Source organism: Arxiozyma heterogenica (assembly GCF_036370985.1).
Source record: "Arxiozyma heterogenica strain weizmannii chromosome Unknown scaffold_27, whole genome shotgun sequence".
Lineage (NCBI taxonomy): Eukaryota > Fungi > Ascomycota > Saccharomycetes > Saccharomycetales > Saccharomycetaceae > Arxiozyma > Arxiozyma heterogenica.
Window position 1 is genome coordinate 400676 of NW_027042680.1, and position 12841 is coordinate 413516.

The 12841-nt window shown below is 30.7% G+C and overlaps 6 protein-coding genes across 6 annotated transcripts; 2 read left to right on the top strand and 4 right to left on the bottom strand.

Annotated features, from left to right (window-relative positions):
• Positions 1 to 349: 349 nt before the first annotated feature.
• PWA37_003299 (uncharacterized protein) lies at positions 350 to 2698 on the top strand (the record flags this gene model as incomplete). The annotated part of the gene is made up of 1 exon (XM_064859830.1): positions 350 to 2698. The coding sequence occupies one exon, from the start codon at positions 350 to 352 to the stop codon at positions 2696 to 2698; it is 2349 nt and encodes a 782-aa protein (XP_064713203.1).
• A 199-nt stretch (positions 2699 to 2897) lies between these two features.
• Positions 2898 to 4466, bottom strand: PSD1 (phosphatidylserine decarboxylase 1; the record flags this gene model as incomplete). The annotated part of the gene is made up of 1 exon (XM_064859831.1): positions 2898 to 4466. One exon carries the CDS (start codon positions 4464 to 4466, stop codon positions 2898 to 2900), a length of 1569 nt encoding a protein of 522 aa, XP_064713204.1.
• A 683-nt stretch (positions 4467 to 5149) lies between these two features.
• On the bottom strand, positions 5150 to 5944 carry FMP41 (Fmp41p; the record flags this gene model as incomplete). Its single annotated transcript, XM_064859832.1, has 1 exon — positions 5150 to 5944. The coding sequence occupies one exon, from the start codon at positions 5942 to 5944 to the stop codon at positions 5150 to 5152; it is 795 nt and encodes a 264-aa protein (XP_064713205.1).
• Positions 5945 to 6536: 592 nt separating this feature from the next.
• SKO1 (Sko1p) lies at positions 6537 to 8252 on the bottom strand (the record flags this gene model as incomplete). The annotated part of the gene is made up of 1 exon (XM_064859833.1): positions 6537 to 8252. The coding sequence occupies one exon, from the start codon at positions 8250 to 8252 to the stop codon at positions 6537 to 6539; it is 1716 nt and encodes a 571-aa protein (XP_064713206.1).
• Positions 8253 to 9099: 847 nt separating this feature from the next.
• On the bottom strand, positions 9100 to 10938 carry BNI5 (Bni5p; the record flags this gene model as incomplete). Its single annotated transcript, XM_064859834.1, has 1 exon — positions 9100 to 10938. One exon carries the CDS (start codon positions 10936 to 10938, stop codon positions 9100 to 9102), a length of 1839 nt encoding a protein of 612 aa, XP_064713207.1.
• A 402-nt stretch (positions 10939 to 11340) lies between these two features.
• On the top strand, positions 11341 to 12693 carry PWA37_003304 (uncharacterized protein; the record flags this gene model as incomplete). Its single annotated transcript, XM_064859835.1, has 1 exon — positions 11341 to 12693. The coding sequence occupies one exon, from the start codon at positions 11341 to 11343 to the stop codon at positions 12691 to 12693; it is 1353 nt and encodes a 450-aa protein (XP_064713208.1).
• Positions 12694 to 12841: the final 148 nt, after the last annotated feature.

Below are 12841 nucleotides of genomic sequence, written 5' to 3' on the forward strand. Positions count from 1 at the left end.
GTAAAGAGAACACTATCATCTGAAAAGCTAAGAAAAACAAAAACAATCTCTCAAACTTTTGCAAGAAATAATAATAAGATTTTCTTCATAAATGACAAGAGGTTTGAAAATGTAGAAACAATGCTAAACGGTTCCAATATTCACAAATTTAATTTGATCACCACTGAGAGTGACTATAGTAAAATATTACTAAAAAAAAAAATTATACACCCGATTTGTTGCCTTACGAACTTTAATATCTGGCCTAGGCAGAGCTGCATTATACTATGCCACGGAACAACCTCTGACATCTCAAAGATGTATTATACCAGAACTGAATCTCACAACAGTTTTTCCTGACAATACTAAAATGGTAGCACAGGTTGAGACCCTCGTCGCAGGTTCAAACAACAATGAAATGTCTGACGAAGAATTGGAAATTCCAAAAATTAGTTCAGAATTAGCTCAATGGGGCAACTTTCATAATGGCGTGTCTTATGCATTAATGATTTCACCAAAAACAAAGGGTATAAATGGTAGTTGGATTACCTTGAATAAACCTCGAAATCAACTGAATGCAACACATGGTGGCTTTTTATTGGGGATGGGCTTGAATGGCCACTTAAAAAGTCTTGAAGAATGGCATGTGTATAATTATTTAAGTCCTAAGGAAACTTTCACTAGTATTGGTCTATTATTGGGAATGAGTGCAAGCTGCAAAGGTACCAAAAATTTCAAATTAATAAAAGTACTTGCAGTGCACATTGTTGCACTTCTTCCAAAAGGCTCAAATGATTTAAACATTAATTTAAAAGTTCAAAATGCAGGTTTAGTTGGTATGGGATTATTGTATTTAGGACACAAGGATAAAAAAATAAATCAATCTTTGATAGGTGAATTAAAATCATTTGTTAAGGTTGGTGAAGAATTTATTGCTGATGAAAGCTATAGAATAGCCGTAGGGATAGCTCTGGGGTTGAATAATTTAAATACACATAATATTGATCCTTTCGATCAGTATGATTCAGATATAGATTCAAACAATAGCAGTCTGCATGATATATTGTCTTTTAATGATGAGCCTTATAAATCAACGAAAACTAATGAATATCCATATACCAAAACTGCCTTTTTTAGTTCTACCAATAGATCTCATACCAGGGTTAATGATATTAATCCAAATAGTGCATTAGTCCAAGATCTACTAAAACTACTAAACCAACATTATGACAAAGAGCCCTTTTGGTTACCAGGAAATTCACAAATTGGTGCGGTAATTGCATTAATATGTATGTTTTTAAGGACCGAAAATGTTGACATCTCTTCCCAAATAAAATTACCTATTCCTACAAGAGATTCTACGATATATTGTAAACCTGAACTTTACATGTACAGAGAATTCTGCTATTTCATGATAAATTGGAGTACTATTTACGACAGTATCGAGTTCATCATGCATGATATCGATCTTTCTGTAACTCACAATTATGACTTACCTCCTATTTATTACATAATGGCAGGTAGAGTATTAGCTATTGGAATCAAATATGCATCTACCGGTGAAATTAAAGTGAGAAATTGTTTATTATCTTTGCTTGATCGTTACCTTCCATTTTATCAATATGTCAACACGAATATGCCAGTTGTTACGATATCAAAAATTTACGCAATAACAACACTTATTAATGCATTATTAATTTCTGTAAGTTTGGTGATGTGTTCTACTGGAGATTTGATGGTGTTTCGAAGGGTAAAGTATTTACATGAAGTTATTACAGGGAGGTATTCTGATATATATTCTTTAAATAAAGATAAAAAGACAAAATCCACATCAAAAAATGAAACAAGACAAGAAAACTCAAACCAATCTAATAATAATGCTGATGTTCCTGAATATGAAACGACAGGTATTGCTAATGATATTGATCCAATTAATAATCAATCAAGAAATTCTGATAAAGAAAAAGATCTTGACAGTCACTATGGCAAATATATGGTTACTTCTATGTGTCTAGGATTTTTATTCCTTGGATGTGGACAATATGCTTTGAATACATCTACTATAGAATCCACTGTCTATATTATTATATCAATCTTACCTTTTTTGAAAAGTCCATACCACTTACAAGAACTTAAATACTTTTGGAGTATGTCTGTTGAACCAAGATGTCTTTTTGTAAAAGATGTGGTTACCGAAAAGGTAATAGATGGAGCATCCGTAGAGATTACCATGAAGAAAAGTTACTCAACTGATACAATGGTTAAAAAATCATACACACCTTATTTATTACCTGATATAAGAAATATCAAAAAATTGAAAATTGAAATGAACCATTATTATCCTTTAGAGTTTGTATTTAACAAAGAGTTTCCTGCAGTAGAGTTTTTTCAAAATAATACAACTATATATATGCAACCAAAAGGGGAAAATAACGAAAAGATTTGCACACCTGAAGATATAAAATTTGGATTAAAAAGGAGATTAAACGATGCTGATGAAGGAAAAAATAAGAAGTTTAATTTTGCATCCACTCTTTATAAGACATTAGATATTTCAGACTTGACATTGCTAGAGTTGCAATCATTTCTGAATAACAATGATATTACTGATTCAGAATCTGACAAGTACGATATTGAAATGTTATGTACTGATAAATTAAGTGGGAACATTACCAACTATCAATTACAGTTATGGAAGACAACACAGAATAATTTATAGGATTGCATGGCAAATTTATATTCATAAAATATGTGTCTTCAATAGGATAAACTCAGTAGAATATTTATTTACATTTAATAATACTTTTATATGAGTATGTATAAGCGTTAATATTACTATTCATCATAATAACAACAATACGAAAGAAAAAAAGAATGATCAAAAATGCAGTAATTATAATTAACAGTACCAACGAAGTTCAATTACCATCTAACGACCCCAGCTTTTCACCCATCTTGATTTTATCCCCAACATTGACATTAAACTTGAAATTCTTCGGTGCTTCAAAGCATAAAACAACTGTGCTTCCTAATTCAAATCCACCCATTTCTTCACCTTTCGTTAGTGGCATACCACCAAGAATTTTACTGGCGTTTAAATATGTAGCTTCATAGCAAATGTGTGGATCTACATTTTTTGCCCTCTTTATATTAGTGACCAATTCTTGATCAAATGATAGTTTAATAGACCCTACATTTGTAGCACCTACTGGAGTCATACTGAAAAACCCATGCTTCCAGTAACCCAGTAATGCAACTCTTTCATTTAAAACAAACAGGTTTGGGAAATTGCGTTGGAAATAAGGTGAAACGGAGAATAGTTCACCTGGGAAATATCTTCTTTTTTTACAAACCCAATCAACTGGGGAATGATAATGATGATAATCACCAGGAGATAAATATATTACAGCAAAATAAAGGTCAGTATTTTTTGGTTCAACGTTTGAATAGAGATTGTAATACGGGATATTTGTAGACAATTCATTAATCAACTTCAAAGTTTTTGAACTTGAAGTATCGAATTTTGCTAAAGATTTATCACCTTCAGCTTTAATACTAGTAACATTTCCATCTTCTTTAAGGGAAATATTATATATATCTGTTCTACTCCCATTATTTGATCCATTAATAAATAAATCGAATTTATTCTTCTTTGCAAATTTTTCATGTTCAGTTTCATTCGCCAGAAGATTTAAACTTGATTCACTTCTAACCATTGATGGATGTTCATGAGTACCTAGAAATTCTTTAATAGAATATGTTAAACCTTTAACTTGTTGGATTTCGCCTGTTTCAGAATCTATAACACCTGCCTGTAGCACTTGACCATCGCTTGGGGACACGATTACGTCCTCACCTGGTGCAATCGGTCTTGTTTCAGGTTTTATCCTTCTATAAAAAAATTCTCCCAAATTTGCATAGTGATAAAGATCAGGATCTTCTATCTCATCTAGATTAACATTGAACAAGAAAGTGTAAAATTTATAACCAATTGGTCTGAACCACATGGGCAGAGTGAGATTATTGAATTGTCCCCATAATCTAGACACAGCGTTCAACGGTAAAGTTGAATAACAAAAGAAAAGCCAATTGTTATTAAATATCTTAATATTTTTATTGCGACGGCTATTACTTGAGACAACATCCTTCTCCTCTGAATCCTGTATATCAATTGTTATGTTAAAGTTATGTCTGGATGTGTATATGATAGTACCTATGAATATAGTGACACCTGTGAGGACAGCCCACTTCAAAGAAATTTTTTTATCATTTTGGGTCACATGATTAACGATATTTCGAGCATGTCTAGTGCTAGAAGATCTTTTATTCGGTGCAGCTTTCAATTTTTGATATATAGCCATCTTGGAAGAAAATCTTCTTTTCCATAGGAAGGAAGTTGTATTACGTAATTGTCCTCTTGACGGGATACCTACCAGGGGCCGCATCTGCAACAGACGAGCTTTACTCTGAGATAAAACGGTGTTCATAAGTATCAGAAATAATTTACTACCACTACTTTAATAATAATAATAATAATAATAATAATAATAATAATAATAATAATAATAATAATGTCAATATACTTTAATTTGTATCTTTATCTTTATCTTTATTTTTAACCAACAGAAAGAGAAACAAAATAAACCACTATCAATTGAATTTATACTTCAACCTGGTGATTAGATCGGTAAATTGAATGTGAACTTCTTTTTACTCACTCTCTGTAAGCGCCTGATTGTATGTTTTATTTACTCATTTGCTCATCTATATTATTTATTATTTATACTATTACTATTATTAATTTTTTTTCCAAGTATAATAAATTTCCAGCTAACACAACCTTTTGAGTATTTCATTCGAAGGGCCAAATTGCCGTTCGAGCCGTTCTTGTAGGCAAAAATTAACAAAACAAAAAGAAAAAAAAGGAATAAAAGGAAAAAAACGTGTGTTCGATTTCGCCTCGCTGCTCTTTTGCCAAAAAATTTAGAAACTGTTTATGGATTAAAACAAAGACATTGAGAATTTTATTCATTACAAACAAGTGCTTTGCATACATTCTACGACTTTTTGTATCCTGAAACAACATTACATATACATATATATATACGTGTATGTGCGTACGTTTGTGTGTGCGTTTGTGTGCTTATTTGCTCATATACCAAATTATACATCAAACAGACGATTTATAAACATAATGACCCGGTTTGGTCTCACAATCAAATTTCATGTCAACAATCTTCTCATTCTTGTAAAACAACTGTCCCTCGATAACATCGCCTGGCTTAATTTTTCCTACTCCTGCAGGTGTACCCGTCAAAACAATATCATTAGGTTCCAATGACATTGTTTCACTAATAGTAGACACTATTTTCGCCATGGAATTCAACATTAAATTAGATGTCCCGTCTTGTCTCAACTCTCCATTAACAAAACATTTTAATCTAAAACTATCTTGGAAATCCTTACTATTCACATTAGGTAATCTATCTAATGAAACCATCTCACTCATAGGACAAAAAGTGTCATAACCTTTTGCTATCGACCATGGCAACCCTGATCTTTTTGCATCGGATTGAACATTCCTACCAGTCAAATCCAAGGCAAGTGCTACCCCTTGGATAGATTCCAAAAGATCTTTGGTAGAAAATCTCAATGGATTCACATTAGAAACACTGGCTTTCATAATTAATGCCAATTCAACTTCATGATGTACATCCACATTCTTTGGGATATAGATTGGTGACGGATTGGTACCATCTGCATTCAATCCATGGGATGTAGTATTACTAGTTCCTTGTTCTCTCTTTACCACATTTGCCTTGGTTGGTGTAATAATACTAGATGTAGGCTTTAAGAAGAAAAAAGGATTTTTGGGAATTGCATTATTTAATTCCTTAACGTGGTCTGCATAATTACGACCTATACAAGCAATTTTTCTTGCAGATTTTAGATATCGAAATGACATTTATATTATTGTTGTCGAGATCTCACGAAAACAAAATAGGTAAAAAAAAAAGATATTAATTTTACTGAAACTGATTCTAAAAAAAGGTGATATCCCCATCTTTGCGGTTAAATTGATCCTTTGTAAAACCCTCAAAAGCCATCTTACATTCTTTGTTTTTTATTTTTTTACTTATTCTTTTTCCTTTTCTTTTTTATATATTTAACGAATAAGCTCTAATAATATTTCATACACACATATATATATACGACAAAGTAAAATGAAGAAAAGAAATTACCTACAAATAATCACTTGCGTGTTGATTGTCTGGGTTTGTACATAGTAAATATTATATAAATCTCTACTTTATATATACACATATATAATCATTATTATTATTATCATCACCACTGTAAATAATTACATTTAGTCTCTTTATGTAAAAATATAACACTATTCGCCCAGAGTAACGAAGTTTTATTTATTTATTCATCCATATATTTATTCTATGTATTAAATGCATTCTTTTCCATATACACTACTATACCTGAGTGTTACTGTTATCATCATTATTATTTGGATTAGTTAATAGAGATATAGATGGATTTACAGGTTAAGAAGTCCTGTTTACAGATGAATCCTTTGAATCTACTGCTGCTGCAGACGAAGTGTTATTGTCTAACTTAAGCACACTAACTCCACCTCTTTTATAATATTCTATATTTTGAACTAGAGATTCAATCTCATTTAAATCATTTATAGCTTCAAGCACGTAATTTTGTTCCAAATGGAATCGTAATCTTGACAAGAGCGAAGTCGAATGTCTATATTCATTAAATGAACATAATGCATCTAGGATAGATCTCATATTATCATACTCTACTCGTAAATTTTTAAAATCTTTCTCAATCTTTTGAATATATTCTTTCTTCCGTTTTCTAAACTTAGAGGCTGCTAATCTATTTCTTTCTAAGAATTCCCTCCTTTTACGTTCTTTTTCGTCAAGATATTCTTGACTTGTTTGTCTGTTCTCATTAGATGTAGATTTTATACTCTCATTGTTTATTAATTTAACATTTTTAGATCTGTGTTCTGTAGAATCTTGATTTTCCTCAATGGTTGACGAATTTTTTCTCTTTCTTGATCTTGCTGTGGTTTTTTTAGATGTATCACTTGTACTACTGTCCCTTCTTTTCTTATCTGAATCATTACTATTCCTACTATCAGCATAATCACTTGTTTGTTCATTAATCAAACCGTTATTATTATATTTATTGTTTCTGCCATTGTGGTTATCATTTTTATTAGTTAACGTCGTGGTCCCATCCAAAGATGCAGCCGTGTTTATTTCAGTTGCAAGAGATAAAGGCATACCAAAAAGACCTGGAGATGGAGACAAACTACTTCTACTATTCGACATTTTTGTATAATCATTAATGGTATTACTATTTAGGGTTCTTATACTACTAGAATTTGGAATACCTGGAGTCATGCTACCTTTATAATTAATTGGAAAATTTGCTGTTAACGGAATAGTTGAATTAAATGTATTATTATTAGCATTATTCAATCTCATAGTCTGGAATAATGGATACACTGAACCAGGTGTTAAACCTGTTCTCATATTAGATTCATTGGGGGTTAGTCCTGTTCTTGGAATATATGAAAAGTAACTACTTGTATTAGCATTATTAGGAATGTTTACATTGTTCGTGGCATTAATATTTGTATTTGTTACATTTGTGATAGATTCGTCAGTATTTGATGGTAAAAAACTTGGCGATAACACTAGAGGTGGTAATTTTTTAGAACCACCAGGAGTTAAAGCTCCTGGTGTTTGAATATTTGGTCTTGCAATGGGATATATAAAAGAAGATGACACAGTAGGACCTAACATAGTTGGCCTATTCATCGTAAAATTATTTGAATTTAAAGAATCATTATTAGTATTATTATTGTTGTCACTGGTATTGACAATATAATTGGAAGATGACATGTCGTTCGAGCTATTTTCATTTGAGGGAACTCTATTATTTGAAGTTAGTTGTGATATTGACAAGGTTGATTGTTTTTCCAATAATGGAGGTGGAGATTGAAGAGAAGAATACGGATTTACTTTTCTAAGTATTTGAGATTGATTTGACAATTGAGAAGGTTGTGAGTGATTAGTATTGGATTTTGAATCATCTATAATTCGTGAATTGCTATTGATATTTGCACTTGATGCGGTAGTAGAAGAAGTAGAGGTTACTTTGCCGGCTTGACTAAGTTTTCCTGTGTGTGCAAAACTTTGTTCAAAAGGGTTGGGTTCTAAATTTAAAGATGACATTATATTAGTGCTACTAAATTATTTAAATTTATTCAATGGCGACTTAGATTAAATATCAGTAGAGAAAAAAGCATGAATGAAAAAGGTAATCACAATGCAAAATGGAGAATATAGATACAGAGAGGAGATATGATCCAATTAACAATGATTCAATACACTGAGACCAGATAGTCTTAGAAAATAAAAATATCAGTTTACTTATTGTTTTATTGAAATATATGGATATTTGTAAATATCGTCACCTGATTAAAGGGAATAATATGTGGACAAATGATCTATGACTTGATATTAGACTCTTTCTTCCCTTCCACCAGTGGACACAAAGAAAGATCGATCCAACTAATACTACTTCTCCAAACTTGATAGGAAGTAACTATGAATAAGTATCTTGATTGCTGAAAAATGCTAAAGTTCCTTCCTTCTTTTTTCTTTCAATTATTTATTGAAGAAATAAAAAATTTTTTTTCCTTTTTGTAAAAATACAATTACTCTCGAAAAACTCAAACCCAAATTGTCTAACATGTCAAACATATATGTAATTTATAACATGATGTGTCTGATGTCTCAGATATTAGTTTTGAGAGATGGAACTAGATCCAGAGAAAGATGCCAAAGACTAAAAAAAAATTGTGAATAAAATGTTCTATTAATTTTACATGATATTAGCTATACAGTTATAATAATACTCTAGATCTTTTTCATTTTTTATGACACAACAATAACTAATAATCTCAGTGTTGCAAACAACATATATATATATGTATTATAAATGTCTTTATTAGAAATATGTATTGAAATAATATGGTAGTCTTGTTTCTAGTTAGAGAAGTATTTTAATACATAATCATTATTTTCGACCAATCCAAAATTCACCGTTTTCCCCACGATTAATTTGTCGTCTCAAATTTCTACTTAGAAGTACACCAATTTCATAACGTTCTTTGGTTTTACGATCTAAGTATTCTTGTAATTTATTAATTGCTCTATTTAATTTTTTACCATCTTCTAAAGTCAATGAACCTTGACTTTCCATTTGACGTAGATATTTGATCTCTTTCTCTAATTTGATACATTTTTCCATTAAATATTCGTGACGGTTTTGTAATTTCATAATACTATCATCGGCATTAGCATTGTAATTAGTATCCTTTTGAAAAGACGATGATTTTCTACTTGAGTGCGATGAATGGTTGCTGCATGTAGAATTTACCCTTGAACTAGATGTAGAAGTGGGGCTACTTACGGAGATAACACGGAATGGATTCGTAGTTTTTCTCTTTTCTACTGTAACAGTTGATGGACTAGATTTATCTTCTATATTTTCGTTCTTGAACATGGTAGATTCAGATATACTACTAGTATTATTATCACAAGTAGCAATTGTAATATCTTTACCATTAGTATGCTTTGGTAAAATAATCTTATCATCATTTAAAGATAGGTCATATCTAACTGCAGATGGTTGTTTTATGCCAGTGTTATCACCAGTGGACATGCTTTCCATTTCATTAACAGTTTCATTGTTTTCACAGACATTTTCCTCTTTTATATCTTCCCATTCATCTTCATTTTTATCTTCTGAAATCATTGCTCTAGGTTTAGTTTTTTCACTATCATTGTTATCATCGGTCACTTGTTCATTTTCTTGTGGTTCACTTGTAGCAATAGTATCTTCAGTTTGGTGAATGTTAATAGGTTGAGAGTCTGTTATTTCTTGTTTACCGATATCTTGTTCTCTTTCTACTTCAGCTAGTGAGCCTTGTTTATTAATGTCAACTGGATGTTGCTCAATCTGTTCCGAAGGTATAGTACTGTCATCATCTTTAGAAGCATTATGCATGTTTTCGTCTATCTCAGCTTCATTATCTTTTTCTTTTCCATGCTTTGGATTTGAATTTAATGTATCTTCTTGCACGTCAACACTATTGTGGATCTTATTTTTCTTGTCGTTAGTGTTATCATCATTATTCTCTTGCGCAGTTTCTTGATCATTAATTAAAAGGTCTGTTATAGAAGATTTATGCTGGATTGGCGATTCTCCTTGCATATTTACTTGTATTCTATCATCATTATTATCAAAAAAAATAGTAGAATTAGCATTGGAAATCTTATTGAATTCCTGAATCTGCTCTTGTTCAATTGACACGTGTTCTATTTCCGAAATTGTTTCTTGTTTTTGATCACTCTTTTCTTTGGATAACATTTCTTTTATTGTATCCTGATCACCAGTAAAAGCAGTATCTTTGCTTGTTAAATTATTTATTTCACCTTCATTTGTTGATTCGTGTGGTGCATTTTCAACGAAGGATTTTTGTGTATTATCAATTGCTTCTAAGATTTCTTCTTGTAAATAACTTTGATTTGAAGTACTTTCTTTTATATTATCCTTATCTGTTTCATTTTTATTCTCTATATTAATATTTTTACCTTCACTGTCAATTATATCTCTTCCCTTATTCCCATTGTCTTCTAACTGCAGGCTATAGGTATCACCTTTTTCATGCAAACTTGTGTCATCAACGTTATTATCATCTAATTCACCATTTAAAATATGCTCATCCTCGTTTGCACTATCTAAAGTTGTTTCATTAATATCCAAATTTTCATCAATCATTTGGTTCATTTGTTTAACATCTAATTCTAACTGAGAAAGACGTTTCTTAATGTTTTCGGTATCTAATCCCATCACTACTCAAGTTTTTTTTTTTTTTGGAGTTTAAGCAACGGGATAGAAATTTGTAATTTGGTGTAAATATGGTTGGTTCAGATATGTTTTAACACTCTGCGGTAGTGGTGTTAAACGAATTATAGAATGTATCAAATGATATCTGTTTATTTATTTGTTTGTTTATTTCTATAACTATTTAATCCATTTAGAGGATTTAGATTTAAAATAACGAGAAAAAAAAATAAAAATGAGAATAATAATCTAAAAAGTGAAATAAATAATGGAAGTGATAAGAAAAGAGAAGAGTGTGAACAGTACTGGGTGGATTACTGAGAATAAATCACTTAAAAAGTGTGTATTAATATATTTGGGTTTTGTAGATTGCAATAATTGCAGTAGACAATAGTAACAGCTGTTTATATGGATCGTGTAAGGGCTTTGATAGGTATTAAAAGCCATAATAATAACAATAGTTTTAATACTAATAATAATAGAGATATAAGATCGAATATAAATAGAAACCTAGAATATACGGGTTCAACTCCAACAACAAGAATTGTTAATGAGAATATTGGATCAAGAGATGAAATAGCTAGGGGGGATGGAGATAGGAGGTTCATAAGGCAGCCGTTAAATGGAACTGACCAATTTAGTCTATATGATCAACATACAGTAGTAGAAAATGAAGGAAATAATCCTATAGAAGAAAGCATGACCATTAATAATGACGATATCCACACTTTTATATCTGAATCACAAACTATTGGTGATTTATATACGCGTGGATACGTCAACAGATCTCCAAATTTTGATTCTGTTAGAAATATTCCATTGGTATCAATTTTATTGACTAGAGGCCTTTTTGCATTTTCAAGTGATATATCATATAAAACTTTTTTAAATAATAAAAGGAAGTTAGATCAGCCAGCTTCCCTTGATAATGGTGGTATTGGTGTTCCTTTGTTCCATGCAGTGACAAATAATGTTATTAAGTCTTTATTAGTCTCTGGAAAATCAAAAGTTGAACCTGTAATGAAGATATTTAAGTACCAAATCATTGATAACAATCATACTAGTAGTTTAGAAGATTTAGAATTATTACCAAATTATGAAATCATACTACAGAATAATATTAGTAATAAATTTTTGATCAAATATGAGTTTTGCCAAATCTTTAAATCTATTGATGAAAATAACTCGTTGAAAATCATTCATATTTTGAAATTTCATGATGGGAAAGAAATTAGAATGGTTAATTTTAGTGATAAGAAAGATATTGATACTGTTGTTGATGATTTCCCTCTTCGATGGTATGGTTTTTCAGGGTTTGCATCCCCGTTTGGATCAAATGATATTAAATTATTAGTGTTAGATGATAATATGCCAAGTTATATGGATAACAATACGATTAATAGCGGCGTCAATAATTCACATACTAACAATGCAAATCAATTAATTAGTAGTCGACCTTTACGAGCTTTACCAATCTGGGGACGTTATTCTGATACAAATGTTTCAATGTTACCAACAAAGAGAACCGTGAAATTAGCAAATTTTAAAATTAAAGAGTTATCTCAAGCAACCAATGCTGCTTTATATACTGATTCCGATGAAGACTCAACATCTTTAAGTAATGGAATCACAATGATTCCAGAAAATACTCAAATTCTGACATGTATGTGCATGCTATTACATGAATATGAATCCAGGAAGGAAAGAAGACATAAGAATAATACTGCAAATGATGATTCTATTTTATTTACAAACAACTAATATCATTTTTCAAAACAATTCCATTGATATGGTGAACCTGGTTATTTATATGTATATACATATATAGTATTTCTACTATGTAGTTGATTATGCTTCGTTTACTAACAATTCATGTATGCAGCATACACACAGATACTTTAATGAGTTA